The following is a 14,994-nucleotide window of genomic DNA, read 5'->3' as shown; positions in this document are numbered from 1 at the left end:
TCTCTACATTTGTCGCTGATGTATTTAAAAGGAAAACCCGGGTACTTTTAATAGGCCATAATGAGATTTACACAGTGCAATTTATATCTGTTTATGTTGAGTAGCATCAATAGATACAATTAATAAGTAACTGAACAAAAAGATTTTCTCTTTGACCGTGCCTTCAGCTCCCCTCTCGACTCTCTTCCCACTCCTCGCTCCCTCCCTTCCCTCCCCTCACCCTGACCATTTCCCCCCTCCTCGCTCCCTCCCTTCCCTCCCCTCACCATTTCCCCCCTGCTCGGGTCATGACCCAACTGTGCAGCGCCTTGGGACGTCCTCCTGACGTGAAAGGCGCTTTATAAATGGAATCTTGTTGTTGTTGTTGTTTCCTGAGTTCAGTTTTTCTGTTCTAAGAATTGATCTAGCCATATCAGTGCAGTGAGGATAAACAGGCAGACAAGACCTCAATTTAATGATGCATTCAAAGGATGACACTTCTAGCAACCACCAGTAGTGCACTGGAATATCAGCATAGACTTTCAGCTGAGGTTCTGGCATGAGGCTTGATTCCATAACCTACTGACTCAGAGACGCAAGAGTGCTACCAATGGAGCCAAGCTGGCCCTACCTTAATTCTATGTTACAACCCTTGTCACTTCCATTTGTTTGGACTGAATTTCTCAGATTTTGTTTAGATTTCTATTTTATATCCAGTGCTAGGAGCAGTAGAATTGGTGAAATGTTAATTCCTTCTGCCAACAGGTAGAGAGCTTTAAAGAAAGAACTTGTATTTTTATCGCCCTTTATCACGATCGAAAATTCTCAAAGTGCTTCAGAGTAATTACTGTCAATCACAGTGATTGGCTTTGTCTCTGAGTGAAGATGTTGTTATGAATGCATTTCGTGTCATTTTTGTTTGCAGAATTTCATGCAGGTGAAAATGTTGAATTATAAAAGAAAGGTAGACAGCAGAATAAGATAATGTCGTACTCGAGGTACTTGGTATTGCTTTGTGCTTGTGGGATTAAGGGTCAATTCTGATGGAATTGTTAATCCATGCTGCAGCTATTCACTGCTTTGGAGTACAAGTCATCATTTCACGTCTGCAGCTTTCCTTTGGCACCTCCTACAGGCCATCCTGATCATAGCTGGATCACATATGCTGCTGCAGAGGGTTTTTGGCACCACCGTACCTGAACTGCCATAAATACAAGTATGTATTGCATGCATTATTACTGGAGGCTCCAGGTGAGCTAAGGATAAGAGATGAATTGAAGTCTAACGACAGCTGAATTGAAGTTTAATGACAGCTGCCTGTTTTGTGTGTCAGTTTGCTGGGGTGTTGTGATGTAAATTTGTACCAAGGATATGAGCTCTCTATTGAGGTCTACCTTGCGAGAATCAAGAGCAATTGTGGTTAAATCTCTTTAAATTGTTCCACATTATCTCTCGTACTGCATAGTGCAGCATGCCCACTGATCATATATTCTCCCAAGGCATTAATGGCTTTGATGTCAGCAATGAGGAACCTGGTAGATTTTACATGACTTATTCTGCAAGTTCCTGGCAAATACTGCAGTGCAGAGGCTGGCACTGTTAGCTCAGCAGCCATAACACTGAGCTGATGACAGAAACTCTTGCAGCAAGATTTGTACTGTTCAATAAAATTTCAAGATGTTTGTATGGTGCCCGGGAGCTTGTTTGATCTCTAGTCATTTAACCTGAAAGTCTTTTCCATCAATTCTTTTTTTTATTTCAAAAAAAGATGTGAGTTTGGTCTAACCGTTTCCTTCCTGATGCTGGTTTCAGAGCCAAGTTGTGTACTTCATCAGAACAGGAAGGGGAACTTAGCACATATTCTTTTCAGAAGAGTTTGACATATTATTTCACTTCACTTTGCCTCACGTCAAGCAGCTTTCGCCGTCTTATTCAAGCAAAGAGAACTGAAATGTTAGCTGGTTCTGCTACCAGATCGGATCTGAGCAAGCTGATCTGGACCAAGGTAGGAGATGAGGTACTGCTATCAGCTTCCGCACAGGGAGAGGAGAAGCAACCACGTCCTGCTCCTTGGCACTGTTGGAATGCGCTATTCTCTGCTACAAGCTGTTGTTGAGGCAGAGTCCATCAGTTATTTTAAAAGCAAATTGGATAGATACCTGAACAGGGGGAATAGTAAAGGATATGGTGAGCAGATAGAGAGTGGAATTAGACAGGATGGGTGGTTCATGTGGAGAAAAACAGTCGCTGATTGCAGTAACATTAAGTTCAATGGCATGTTTCTGTGCTGCAACATTCTGGGATTTCATATAACAGCTGACCACACGTAGAGAGGTAATCTGTGTCCCGCAGCTAATAATAATAATCCTTGCATTTGATATAGCGCCATATGTCTTCAAGCCGTCTCAAAGCGCTTCACAGAATATACTGTAACTGATTATTTATTGATCATGCCATCAGTTGTTGATTTCTTAGATGTCATCGTGCCTTCATGTGATTATCTTGTAGTCTTGTTCAGAATATCTCTCCTCCTCGCGATCTATTTCAGGTGCCCGTTTGGCAGCATTAGCATCAAGTCTCTCTTTGCAACTGAAACTCCTCAGCTCTGATAGCTTCCTAACCAATGCAGCCATAGTTGTTTGGCAGCATCGGTATCTGAAGAGAACAGTTGCACTAAGCAGTTGCGTTGATTCGTGCCTTTCATTTTAAACTGTAAAATTGTGCTAAAACTGCCTGTTAATTAACTGAAATATCATATGTCGATACGGATCTTTCAGTCTCTCCTCAATTTGCGAAATAAATAAATAAATAAATAAATAAAATTGACTGAAGGTCCAGTACAATCTCTTCAATATGTTTGTCCAGTAAACACTCCTCAGATGTGTGAATTCCAAACTCTCTGCTTGTGCTTTGCAGATGTGAAATGTGAAATAATGAATTTCCAGAAATTTGTGGTGAAGTTAAAAAATGGTAATATGTTATTAAAAATGTATAAAGATTTCGAATGGAGCTGTGATCATTCTTTCAGTCGATTGGACAGGTTTGAAAGATTCACGACAAAGCGCATGTTAATGTGTCATGATTCAAGTGGTGGGGCGGAATTCTCAGAAGTTTCTCCGGTGATGGGTATTTCCGGGGAGTAAGATATTACGGCTAGGTTTTTATTTCTGTGTGTGTGAGTCACTAATGTTAGCACAGAACGTGCATGGCCTGATTTTGTGTAGATAGAGGTGTAGAAGTGAGAAAGTTCAGAGCTGCAATGGGTTTCTAGTGAGGCAGAGCAGTGACTCTCACCCTGACCTTCCATTCCACATCCTGTGAAGGAACATGGAAAGCTGCTCATTTCAAATGTTTTTGTTAGCATTCAGTATTTTACAGATTTTAAATATTCTTTTGTTTTTCAGTAACTGTTACACGATAATTACACATTTCCCCTGTGATATTTGGAGTCGGTTGAAAATTCTCTATTTATAAAATTAATTGACACTTCATAATGGTTTACGATTGGATTCCTATGAGAGGAAACATGAATTAATTGAAATTGTGTATCAGATTAGTGTACAGAGAACTCCGAGCGTATTGTGAATGGATGCCCGAGTGCTGGATCCTGACACACCAACGTGTTGTATTAATCCCTCTGACTGTGCAGTGCAGGGTGTATGTTGGATGGGCGCCATGGTTTTGCACAGGAGCGGAATAGTTTTATTGAAATCTGGTGCTACGTAATTAGTTGCCGTGGAGCACACTGGGGATCCTGTGGTTCTTGTGAAACTGCAAAGTGTCACGTTGGCTTTAGACTGCTCAGATTGCCACATGAATAATTAAGGTGATGGATTTCTCTGATGAGAATGGGACGGAATAAGCTTATTGAAGGTGATCTCTCCAGCCGGGATGTAAAGAAGGATGAAAATACCAGGTTTGCCTTACTGGCGGAGGTAATGTGATCGAATTATTGATAGGGAATTTTTCTGAAATTTTCGCTGCGGAAGAAGAGCCCAGTAATGATGCAGTTATAGAATCCTACATCATAAAACTCTTGCTATTGAACCAAACAGTTGAGGAAGAGCTGTGGTGTGTGTTGGGTCTGCCTATCTCGGCTGGGACAAGATGAGAACATTGACTACTCCTGGCTGTTCTCTAGTGCCCCGTGCTGGATCTTGTGTGTGTTTGGAATTCAGGCACTAGAAACCTGTGAGATGAGACTATTTGTCTTCAATGTTAAGGTGCTGCAGAATTGTGGAAAATTCTTAAAATTTCATCTTAATTCAGAGCAACAACAAATCAGATTTTCCAAAATTCTGCATAATCTTGAATTTTGGCGTCATGATCTTATGGCTGAAATCCAAAGAAACGACAATAACTTGTATTTATATAGCGCCCCTCATGCGGTGTAGCATCCCGAAACGTCAGGACTCTGATTAAGTATCAGAAAATACACGATCAATCTCAAAAGGGAAATAATAGCAGTGGTGCGTTTTAATGAGGCATTTGTCATAGCATCTTATAATTAATTGTGCTAGTGTTTTAAAGCTGATAACACACTTGCATTTGACACTGTGACAATGTTGAAGTGATTTGTGTGTGATTTGAGGAAAGCTGCTGACATCTATGGCTCTTCTTTTGTTTGGCTCCAGGCTTAGCCAGTGACTGTGTGGACTACTGTGGGCTTTTGACTGAAGCTGCTGACCTGATGTATCCAGAATCCACCACAGACTCCCCAGCTCGACTTTCTCTACGACAGACAGGTTCTCCGGGCATGATTTACAGGTGAAGCAGCTCACTCCGTAAACACACAGCATGCGAATTCCCTCATCTTTCACACTGTTTCATTTCTTTATTGATTGAAATGAAAACCTACATGGAGAGCGCTAGCTCCCTGCAAGTCTGAGAATATCAGGAAGGAATCTCAGCTCTCCACCTCGCTTGTCTTCCCCCTTTGCTCGTTGTGAAAGGTCTGTTGCAACCGTAACATTTATCAACTTTAGGGAAGCAACAATGTGGGTTTTGCAGGGGGAAAGCGACTTTAGGTGCAAAGCTGAGACCGTTACTGGAGTTATTGGCAAAGCATGTTGTCGACGGCTCCATTACAGTGAGAGATTCGGTACCAGCTTTTTCAAAGGGTTTTTGAATTGTCTTTGAGCTCTGGAGCCAGCTCAAGATTGCAAACAACCTGAACTTTTGTCTTGTGGTTTCAGATGGGCGGCCGTTAGTTTCTGTGTAAGTGCCTGGACTTGTTTTCAGTCCCTCGCTCCCTGCTGCCCTTTTGCTTTTTTCCACACGGTTTCACCCTTTCCCATGTGGCTGTTAAGCTGCGTGAAGTGCGCATTACAAGTAACCTTGTTGGAGAGGTGTGAGGTCAGACCAGATTGACATCCTCTCTTTCTGCGCTTGGCCTTGTACTGGACTGGCCTGCACCACCATTAGTGATCGGGCCTTCAGCCTCTCTGCCCCGACCCATTGGAACTTGATTCTACAGTCCTTTTGCCTTGCTCCCTCCCTTGCCTCCTTCAAGGCACAACTCAAAACTCGCCTCTTCAACTGTCACCCAACTACCCCTATCCTCCCTGCCCTCCATCCTTCCTGATCCCAACCCCCTGCTCGAGTCCAAATCCTTGACGTCCAGTGCCTTAGAATGTCCTTCCGACATGAAAGGCCCAGTGTAAATGTAATGTGGTTACCCACCCGAAATTAGGAACTCGCTGGGTAGGTGAAAATAGCGCTAACAACAAAAGCAGCAAATTAATAAGTCCTTTGGCCGGTTAATGTAACCCTGCAGGAGTGGAAATTTGCAGCCTGATCTTTGTGTTAAGATGATTTTGCCTTAAAATTTAAAATTGTGCAGAAATATGAAAAACTCTTAAATCCTTAATTTGGCATCACATTGCTGCAGTTCGAAGCAAGGATAGCATAAACTGGCAGAAAAAAAAACGCTTCCAGATGGATTTCGGAAGCTTCCAAATCCTGTGCGATTTAACGTATTAAAATGTTGGTTTAAGACCGGGAAGGATTTGAGGGCCTCTGGATGTACCAGATTGAAAAGCGTCAGGCGATTTGCATTCATCATCGGATTGATGCAGCACACCCACACTCCCTCCACCTTTTTAGGGATTGGCTCTGGCGCTCTCATCTCAACGTGAACTGAGGAAAATACTGCAGTGCTCTGCGGTTGGGGCTTACGAATCAGCAATTGCTTGGCGCTTCCCCCATGTGGTGCTGTTGGCTCAGACACAGAGATCGCACAGCTCTGACTTGTTTCTGAATGTCTTTCTCGCCTTCATCCAGGAGATGGCGCCGTGTACCGTAAACTTGAGTGAACCCACTCAATAAAGATTGTAATAATAATAATAATAATAATAATCCTTGCGTATGATATAGTGCATTATCATGCCTTAGTTCTAGGTAAACAGAGGCGTGTGGAGAAAGGGAACTTGCCCAACGTTTCGACCTGACGGGAACGAACTCGGGTCTCTCGATTGCATACTCCTGCAAGAAGATACTCCTGGAGGAGAAAATCTTCCAACTGGCAATGTGTGGTCATATTATATATAAAATATATGCATTATATAATGATATTAATCCTTGAATTTGATATAGCGCCTTATCAAATCTTTGAGACGTCTCAAACCGCTTCACAGAATATACTGTAAAGTGAATTGACTATATATTTTGTGGACAAAATATATATATATAGTTATGAGTGAGAGTGAAGGAGCACCCATTGTAGGAATAAAGCCATCTCAAAATTCCAGTCAATTGTCTGAGCTCTAATTAGTTGAAGAAATCTCAGATAGCAGCACATAGGTGAGCGCTGTGGCCTTTATCAGTAATGCCGCTTTTTACTGATATTTTCCAATGCTGTAGTTTTGATGGTAAACTACAGAAATGCATCTTTCAAACCACTCATATTCTGTGGTTTGTTGCTTTTAGTTGTTTTGCCTCCAAAGCATGCGGTTTTTGCCTACAGGAAGCTGCTGGCAGTGCCCTTTAAATCCACAGCATCTGATACCTAGTGGCTGAAGTCGGTGTCATTGGTAGCATTTCTATCTGTCAAATGGTTCGATGTAGATGGGATCTAACTGGAATCTCGGCTACTTTCCAGGTTTATGCCAAAGGTTATTTATTAACCGCTTTCCATATTGAGGTTCCAAATCAAATGCATTTTTCCATTATGACAGAAGATTGGATCTTTTGGCAGTTCAACTATAGTGTGAAACATCCAGGAAAATAGAACACTGGCCTTTAACCCTGTCAATCATTCTCGGGGTATAAGCTCCAAAGTATTTGTGGTGCTGTCGGGAGAGTTAAAAGTTAATGAAGCTTATCAATGGTGACAGAATCACAGAATATTACAATACTGGAACAAGTCATTCAGCCCCTGAAATCTACGCTGGTCCTTTTTCTCCACGTGAGCCGCATAGTCTAACCCCACCCTCCTGCTCACACCATTTCACTTTTTTGAAAGTAAAATACATCTTAAAACCACCTAACTTTTAGGTAGAAACCGTGGGTTGACTGCTCGGTCTTTTTCTTTGTCACTACTTGAGCCAAGGAGAACTACTCATAAAATAAGCCGTTCCTGAACGGTGTGAGCTGCAGGGAAGATGAAGGTGAGTGTGGCTGAGATTGGGAATGTACGTCTGGGATTGTGAATTTCCTCAATGGATCGACCATTCTGTGACCCACGCTCTCTCACACTCTGGATAGCAGCTTCATCCATAAACCCTCCGTTCGCTCTCAGTTGCTCTCTGGCACGAAAAGAGATATTTACCTTCAGTGTTGAAAACAATGGAAAAACGTTGTTAGTTAAATTCAGATGTTAATGTGCACAAAACGGTGGCAAGGCATACTATAAAGAACTGAAATATCATACCTATTTTTATTTGACTAAAGATCACTTGCATGACTTTCGATTCGTGAGTTCTGAGCTAATCAGTGAAATTGAAAAGGTATCTTACACCTTCCTATTGCATAACCCCTATTTTTATATCAACATCACTGAAACACCACAACTGTTACCTACCCAAAGGATATACAGTCCCTGTGTAAACTATGTGCTGATATTAATAGAGCAGCAATTTGATGACATGTGATGTAGCTGATGCATTGGAAACCGATTATAAACACATTGGTAATAATGACTATTATTGGGGATTGACTAAACTCTCTTCTGATCAGCAAAATATGAATGCATTTGCACCCCCCACAAGCTGCTGTGAGTCAGCTTTCTGTGTATTAGCCACTTGGAACAGATCAAATGGTTCAGTTCACTCACACAGATGTTTTGATGGTTTATGGGGCGTGTAAGAGGTACTGAGCTGATCGGAAGAAGTTGCCTTTTTGCCCTATTAAAATGTGCATCACTGTTTGAATAGGGTTGAATTCCTGCCTGGTTTGGCTGGGTTTGAGGCGGACAGAAATCTTTGTTGGTGCTGTTTTGAATTTCTCTAACTCTCGTTGGTTTGTGACATTGGCCTTGTTTTTTTTTCTCTCTACTCATGCTGCCTGAAGTGCCCGGTATGGCAGTCCCAAACGGCAGCTGCAGTTCTACAGGTACTCGCTACTCACTGCATGTGTTTCATTCACTTGGCCTGCTCCCATTGCGTCTTGGTGTAGTGTGCCCCTGCCACTGTGTGCTTTGTTCTTCATGTGCATCATGCAGTGCAGCATTACATCCCCTCTCACTGTGGAAAGCTGCCTTTCTGGTTCCATGTCAGGGAACTCATTTTCTTTGCAGCCACCAACATATTTCCTTGATCGCAGGATGCATAAAGCTTCACAAAATCCTGATTTCTCTTGTAGTTCTGCGAACGTGCATGGTCTTACTGCAGGACCTGGTGAAGATGGTCCTGTGCATGCCTGTATTTGATGCGTTTGTGTACACTTTGGGCTGGGTGTTCTGTCCTGTGTCTTTATTGCAGTGTTTTTGTGCGTGTCTGTTGCCCGCAACTAGATGGTGTCTATCGAACTCAGGAAGCTGCTGGTGTATAAATGATGGGTTTTCAGAAAGCTGCTCCGCCCGGTTTACCTGCTGTAAAATCCTAGGAGAGAATTCACAAGCCAAAGATTGCATTTGGCATTCGCAGGAAAAGCTTGGGGAGAGATAACGACCTGAAATACCAACTCGTCTCAGCCTTCAACCATTGTGCAGAATTTTTGAAAATTCTTAAATTCAGTCTTAATTTGGAAGTTTGTTTTTAACTGGGTTCCAAATTGAGATTGGATTTAAAAAAATAATTCTGTACGATCTTAAGTTTGAAGGCAATGATCTTAATGCTAGGAACTGGTGAAATGTCAGCGCCTTGGGACGTCCTCCCGACGTGAAAGGCCCTCTATAAATGGAATCTTGTTGTTGTTGTTTAGCTCTTCATTGCGCTGCACTGTGAAATATCAAGCCTGGCATAGCTTGGGAAAAATTGTGTGCTTTGACTCTTCTGTTGGGTAAAAATTGCATTGTGAAAGCAATTTTCTTTCATTTTAATTACATGGTAAGGGCTTCAATATTATTGCTGTGTTTACTGTAGCCTGGTTCCTTGACTATAGGTCACTCTAGTGATGAGGAGTCAGGTTTTCAATGAGATGGCTATGACTTTCAGGATTTTGGACTGGGAATCATATATCAAGGATCAATCTGACCCGACAGAAGATCTTGTAGTCAGTCATACAGATGTCTGTAAAATAATCTGCAGTCCAAATCCACTGCTCTGCTGATTGAAGAATGAAATTGGGTAGTGGGAGGCAACAGTGAAGTACCTAAGAAGATGGTTTATCAGGAATTTGACATGTAGTGGCTTGCATCAGTTGGTAGCACTCTCACCTTTGGGTCAGAAGGTTGTGGGTTCAAGCTCTCTGTTAGATATTTGACACTCTAGCACAATGCTGGTGAAGTGTTGCATTGTCGGAGGTGCTGTCTTATAGACAAGATTTTAACCAGAGGTCTGTCTGGATATTTTCGATCTTACGACACAACTTGATAAGAAGAGTTTCTCCTGGTGACCTTTGCTCAAAATAACACTCGCTCCACTTGACAGCAACTGCTTTTTTGAGTTGATCATTATTGTGAACCATTTGCACAGCCAGTTTTGACCGTGCTCCAGTGTTGGTCAGCGCTTGGGGACGTCCTCCTGATGTGAAAGGTGCTATACAGATATAATTTGTTGTTGTTGTTGCTCAGCCACTGGGGAGCAGGGGTATGATAATCAGAGAGCAACAGCAGGCTCTTGAACTGGCAAAGGCAAACTCAATCCCAGACTTCACTGCAGCTGGAACCAGAGACCCTGAATTATGGCGAGTGGTGTCTGTGATCGTTTCAAAATCGTTTCACTAAAAGCATTCCTAGCTTTTTATTATTTGGGAATAACTAAATGTGAGACAGTGTTGGTTTTCTGTTCGATGCAAAGGCTGGAGCTGCAGTGCAGTCAGCACTTTTTTTTATCTTTTCGTCTGAAAATCAATGTTTGTCACTAAGCTGCTAACCAGAACAGTGTGCTGAGTGTACGGATGTGACTAATCTGTGCTGGGACTGCAGTTGCTGTGTATGTTCACTGATCTGATGGAATTTTCAGTCGCTGTGTGTTGGAGAGCGATCTATTACAATACAATAAATTACATTTGTATAACGCCCTTCATGGCGAGAGGACATTCCAAGGCGCTGGACAGTCAGGGATTTGGACCCAAGTGGGAGAGGGGGGGGGGGGGGGCACAGGGGGCTGTTTGAATCAGGGAGGGTGGATGAATGCATGGTTGAAAAGGTGGGTCTTGAGACATGCCTTGAAGACGGCAAGGGAGAGCACAAGGCGAAGGGAATGTAGGACGGAGTTCCAAAGGATGGGGCAGAGAGGCTGAAGGCCCAAACACAGATGCTGGGGCAGGTCGGGCGGGGGGCGTGGAGCCTGCTGAGCACAGGGAGCGGACAGGTTGATCAGGGGTTAGCAGGTCATGAGGTAGGAAGGGGACCACAGGTATTGGCAGTGCCTTGTGTTTAAAGGGGAGATTTTAAATACTTAATATATATAAAACACACACAGTGGCAACCTGATGTCCATTTTACCTTGTAAGGATGGTGAGGGCTGACAATGTTGGTCGTTCCTCTCAGCAAGAGGTTAGAAGTGCACTCTGTGAGCAGCTATATGGACGATTCTGCTTTTCCCCGGCTCGCAGTGACAAACGAAACAGCGATATAACCACAGCTCCTCAAACCATCACTCCTAAAGTGTTGTTTGGAGCTGCCCCAATCACTAGATGTGAATATTGTCACTACCTCTGCGGCTAGACTGACTAAACCACAGAACAAACCAGTATGTTACACGCTGCCCTTATACACACCCTTTTCAGTATGGCTATGAATGTTGTGTTGTTGTGGCTGCCCTTCCTTTCTATTAACTAGATATGAATAGGCAGCAAGTTAACGGTGTGTGGCTTTGGCCTTAACACAGGTAGCATAGTTCCACTCTCTCCTAGCAGCAATGACAAAATACCCAGACAACACCAATAATAACAACATACAGTGCCCCTCATACAGGGCAGCGTTTCCAGAATGCTTGACAGTGGCGAAGCACGACACAGAGCCGGGGGAGGGATGGTGACCGTAGGTGCAGTCCAATAGGAAAGTCTTCAGGTGTTCCAGAGTTTCGGGGCATAGTGGCTGAAAGCGTGGCTACCAATGGTGGAACAGAGAGTACGAGGGACACGCAGAAGGCCGGAGGCAGCGGGTTGTATGTTTGGGGGTAAGCGGTCGGAGAGATAGGTAGGTGCCCGAGCATGACGCGATTTGAAAACAAGTATGAGGATCTTGAAATCGATCCGTTCAGCGATAGGCAGCCAGTGGAGCCTGGCTAGGACTGGTACAATGGGGGTACGTAGTTTAGTACGGGTGAGTATGCGGCTGGATCCTGTGTATGGTACAGCTGGGGAGACTGGCAAAGAAAGCAGTTAAGTCCTGAGGTGACGAAACATGGACGAGTGTTTCGGCCGCGTCTGGGGTAAGGTACAGTTGGGAGTTCCAGTAGAATCCTGCATTTTATTAGAATCCTTGGTAATAATGCAATCTGAGAAGATTATAAAACTTACATTTTAAGTTTTAGGATCAAGCCAGTTCTCTTTTAGGCGAGAGGTTTTACATATAAAATTATTAGCACAGCCAGGTATGGGGCAAGATTAAGGGTCCCTTCGTCCTATAGGACAATCTAAAATTACCACAAATTCTAGGACATTGAACCAAATGTTACATTTATCTTGGGTTTTAACACAATTTTTAGCCAATCATTCTTGCCCAGCGACGTGCCTATGCCCTGTGCTGTAATTGATGAAAAAGCCCACACAGGTTCCTAAGCTCCTGCTTCATTAAAGGTAGCGGTGGCTCCATCCCTTTAAGCAGTAAGCAATACTTCATCTGCTGCAGTAAGCTTTTAGTGGAAGAGAATATCCTAAATAATTTAACCACAATTTGCCAAGATGCAAGTACACTGATAACAGCAAATAAGCTGCATCAGGAAACTACTTAATGTTGGAGGGGGGGGTGGGGGGCGTGGAGTAGGGAGGGATTCAGTACTTGCTAATTGCTTCTGACCGCCAGGAAAACACTCCCCAAATATGAACGTATTGTAGTAGTGTTGTGCAGACGATCTAAACCCACACACCGGATTTTTAGCCACCCAGCGATTTTAGACACAAGGTGAGTTCCTGTTTCTCTGCTTAAGAAGGACAGTTAACACTTGCCGTAGATGCTGAAGTGAATTTATTTTCCTGGGTTAGAAATTTTATAACTCAATTTTGTGGTATTTTGGGTGCCGTAAGCTTTTATCTGCTTTCTAGAGCAAAGCCAGTAAATTTACCGGAAGAACAAAGATTGAATATGAGCATTTATATTGTTCAGAAAGACGAGACTGACGTTTTTTGTTAGATGCTGTTTATGCTAAGAATAAAAGATAAATTTTATTGTGTACAATTTCTGTAAGAGTTTATTTAAACTATTGTGAAAGTAAAGCAGCTGCTGGCGAAGCTTACTTTGTCGGGCATTATGCTCTGATTTAGGACGGAGCTATTTTCATAACAAAATTGATGACTTTCAACAGCTTCGTTCATAAGTAAGGTGTGTCTATAAAAAGAAATGTCAGTAATACAAGTAGAAAAATATGTAATGAGAAACTTAAATTGAAGCAGCAATTTCAAACCTCTTTGGCACAGCACTTAGACGTGGTTGGGGCTAGTATTCCATGTCTTGTCAGAAACGAGCATTGTATAAGCAATAACAATAGTTTAACAAAACCTCCCAACACTAACCCTAACCCTCCCAACAGTTTAAGAAAACCTACTAAGAATTTAACAAAAGCTATGAAAAATTTAACAGAGCCTACCAACACTTCAACACAACCTACTAACACAACTAGCTGCTGATAGGCCATAACACTGGTTCAGCTTTATACTTTATCGGGTCCATTGTTGTGCTTTGCGGCTGCTTCTGCCAACAGCCAAGGATTACTTTAAAAGGGTTTCTTTCATGAAAAACATTAATGGGAGTACAAGTCTCAATAACGCCACATACATGGTGATCTGAGATTGTTTTGGTTCTGCTATCCCTTGCCCTTCCGTATATCATTTACACCCAGGCTACAGTAATTAAAATGGGTGTGTGTGTCCATTCTCTCCCGGCCATAAAGAGGGAACAGCCATTCAATTATAAATTGAACTCCTCCGATTCATTTCACACTGCAGACTTCTTTTGGTCTCATTCAGACATTATGATGTCTGTAACCCTTTAATAAATAGTTTGGCAACATTTTAAATCGTGAAAAAGAATGAAATAGTAATGTCAGGCATTACTTAGCAGAGTCTGATCTGTGCGATTGCTTTAAAAGGTCCAGGAACTGATTGTTTAGCTGTTTTAATGTGGAGTATTTTACCCCAATTCACTCGGATAAATCTTTCTAAAACAGCTTGGAATCTAAGCTCCAGTTTTTCTTTCTTCATCTTTGCTTTTTGGGTGGTTGGTGGTTCACATTGTTAGCAAATTTATCTCTAAACTCGTTTGTTTAACCATCTGTACATCATTAATTTATAAATAGCTGTGTAGAAAGAGTGAAAGAAAGCTGAGACAGTAACAACAACAATAACATATTACATTTGTATAGCGCCTTTAACGCCAGGAGGACATCCCAAAGCACTAACAGAGAGAGAGAGAGAGCAATTTTTTCACAGCAAATTCACAGTAAAGGGAAAGCATCAGTAATATTTCAGGAGAGAGATTTGTTGTAATGTATGTGGTGCTTGTAACAAAAGCTCCAGGGGCCTGAAATTCCTCAAGACCATTAGCCTTGCAGCCAGTGTTTCCAAATGAGATTACACAGAACTATTGGTAAATCCTTCAATTCAGTCTTCAGTTAGAAATCAGGTGTGTAAAAAAANCTGCTGAAAACTGTTTCTAAAATAAGATATTTCTAAGAGTTTGTTGAAATCTGCGCGATCGATCTTAACTTTGAAGATGTTGGTTTTAACATCGAGACCGTGAGAGCACTGATCCTCAGAGGTTTGAGGCTATCACCAGGTTCCATTTGATTCTGAAGCTAAATAACATGGGTTGTGAATGCTCCTTTTTTCCTCTCCATCCGAGTAATAGCTGGCGCTTCGTTTTGCCTGTTTCTCCATACTTTCCCTGGAACTGATCTAATTTTGGAAAGGAGAAACTGCTGCAGTCAGTTTTGGGAAGATTGAAGGCTTCAGGCGCAGTTGCTCCCCAACCCACCCCCTCCCCCAAAAAAGTTCTTAAGTGACTGAGAAAGGGGAATATTTTGCAAAATATCTACTAAATTATCTGCTCAATAATAAAATGTAGCTGGTGACTATTGAGGACATTAATATTGTGTGTACTTTAAATGGAAAGGGCTATCTATGGTTAGGATGATGTATTTCAGCTGTCTCTGAAGATGTTTCCAACCTGGTGGGAGAACCCGACTGAGCAATGTCGCAGCTCTTTGAAGACCCACGTATCAAACCTGCCAGTTATTAGGAGACCACTCAGCC

The 14,994-nt window shown here is 42.4% G+C and overlaps 1 protein-coding gene across 7 annotated transcripts in view; it reads left to right on the top strand.

Annotated features, from left to right (window-relative positions):
- kcnab2a (potassium voltage-gated channel subfamily A regulatory beta subunit 2a) overlaps positions 1-14,994 on the top strand; it is an 80,717-nt gene that overhangs the window by 24,391 nt on the left and 41,332 nt on the right. For 4 of the 7 annotated variants that reach the window (XM_042343534.1, XM_007897886.2, XM_042343531.1 and 1 more), the window contains 2 exons: positions 4,614-4,746; positions 8,488-8,529. In XM_042343534.1, the coding sequence (XP_042199468.1) occupies positions 4,670-4,746; positions 8,488-8,529 (119 nt within the window). In that variant the 5' untranslated portion in view covers positions 4,614-4,669. Of the gene's footprint in view, positions 1-4,613; positions 4,747-8,487; positions 8,530-12,492; positions 12,650-14,994 lie in introns of those variants that run through there. The other 3 variants (XM_007897881.2, XM_007897879.2, XM_042343533.1) reach the window with 2 other exon arrangements.

This window comes from Callorhinchus milii, unplaced genomic scaffold, assembly GCF_018977255.1.
Source record: "Callorhinchus milii isolate IMCB2004 unplaced genomic scaffold, IMCB_Cmil_1.0 Scaffold24, whole genome shotgun sequence".
Taxonomy (NCBI): Eukaryota; Metazoa; Chordata; class Chondrichthyes; order Chimaeriformes; family Callorhinchidae; genus Callorhinchus; species Callorhinchus milii.
The sequence above is the reverse complement of the archived record's forward strand: the minus strand, read 5'-3'. Positions and strand labels throughout refer to the sequence as shown.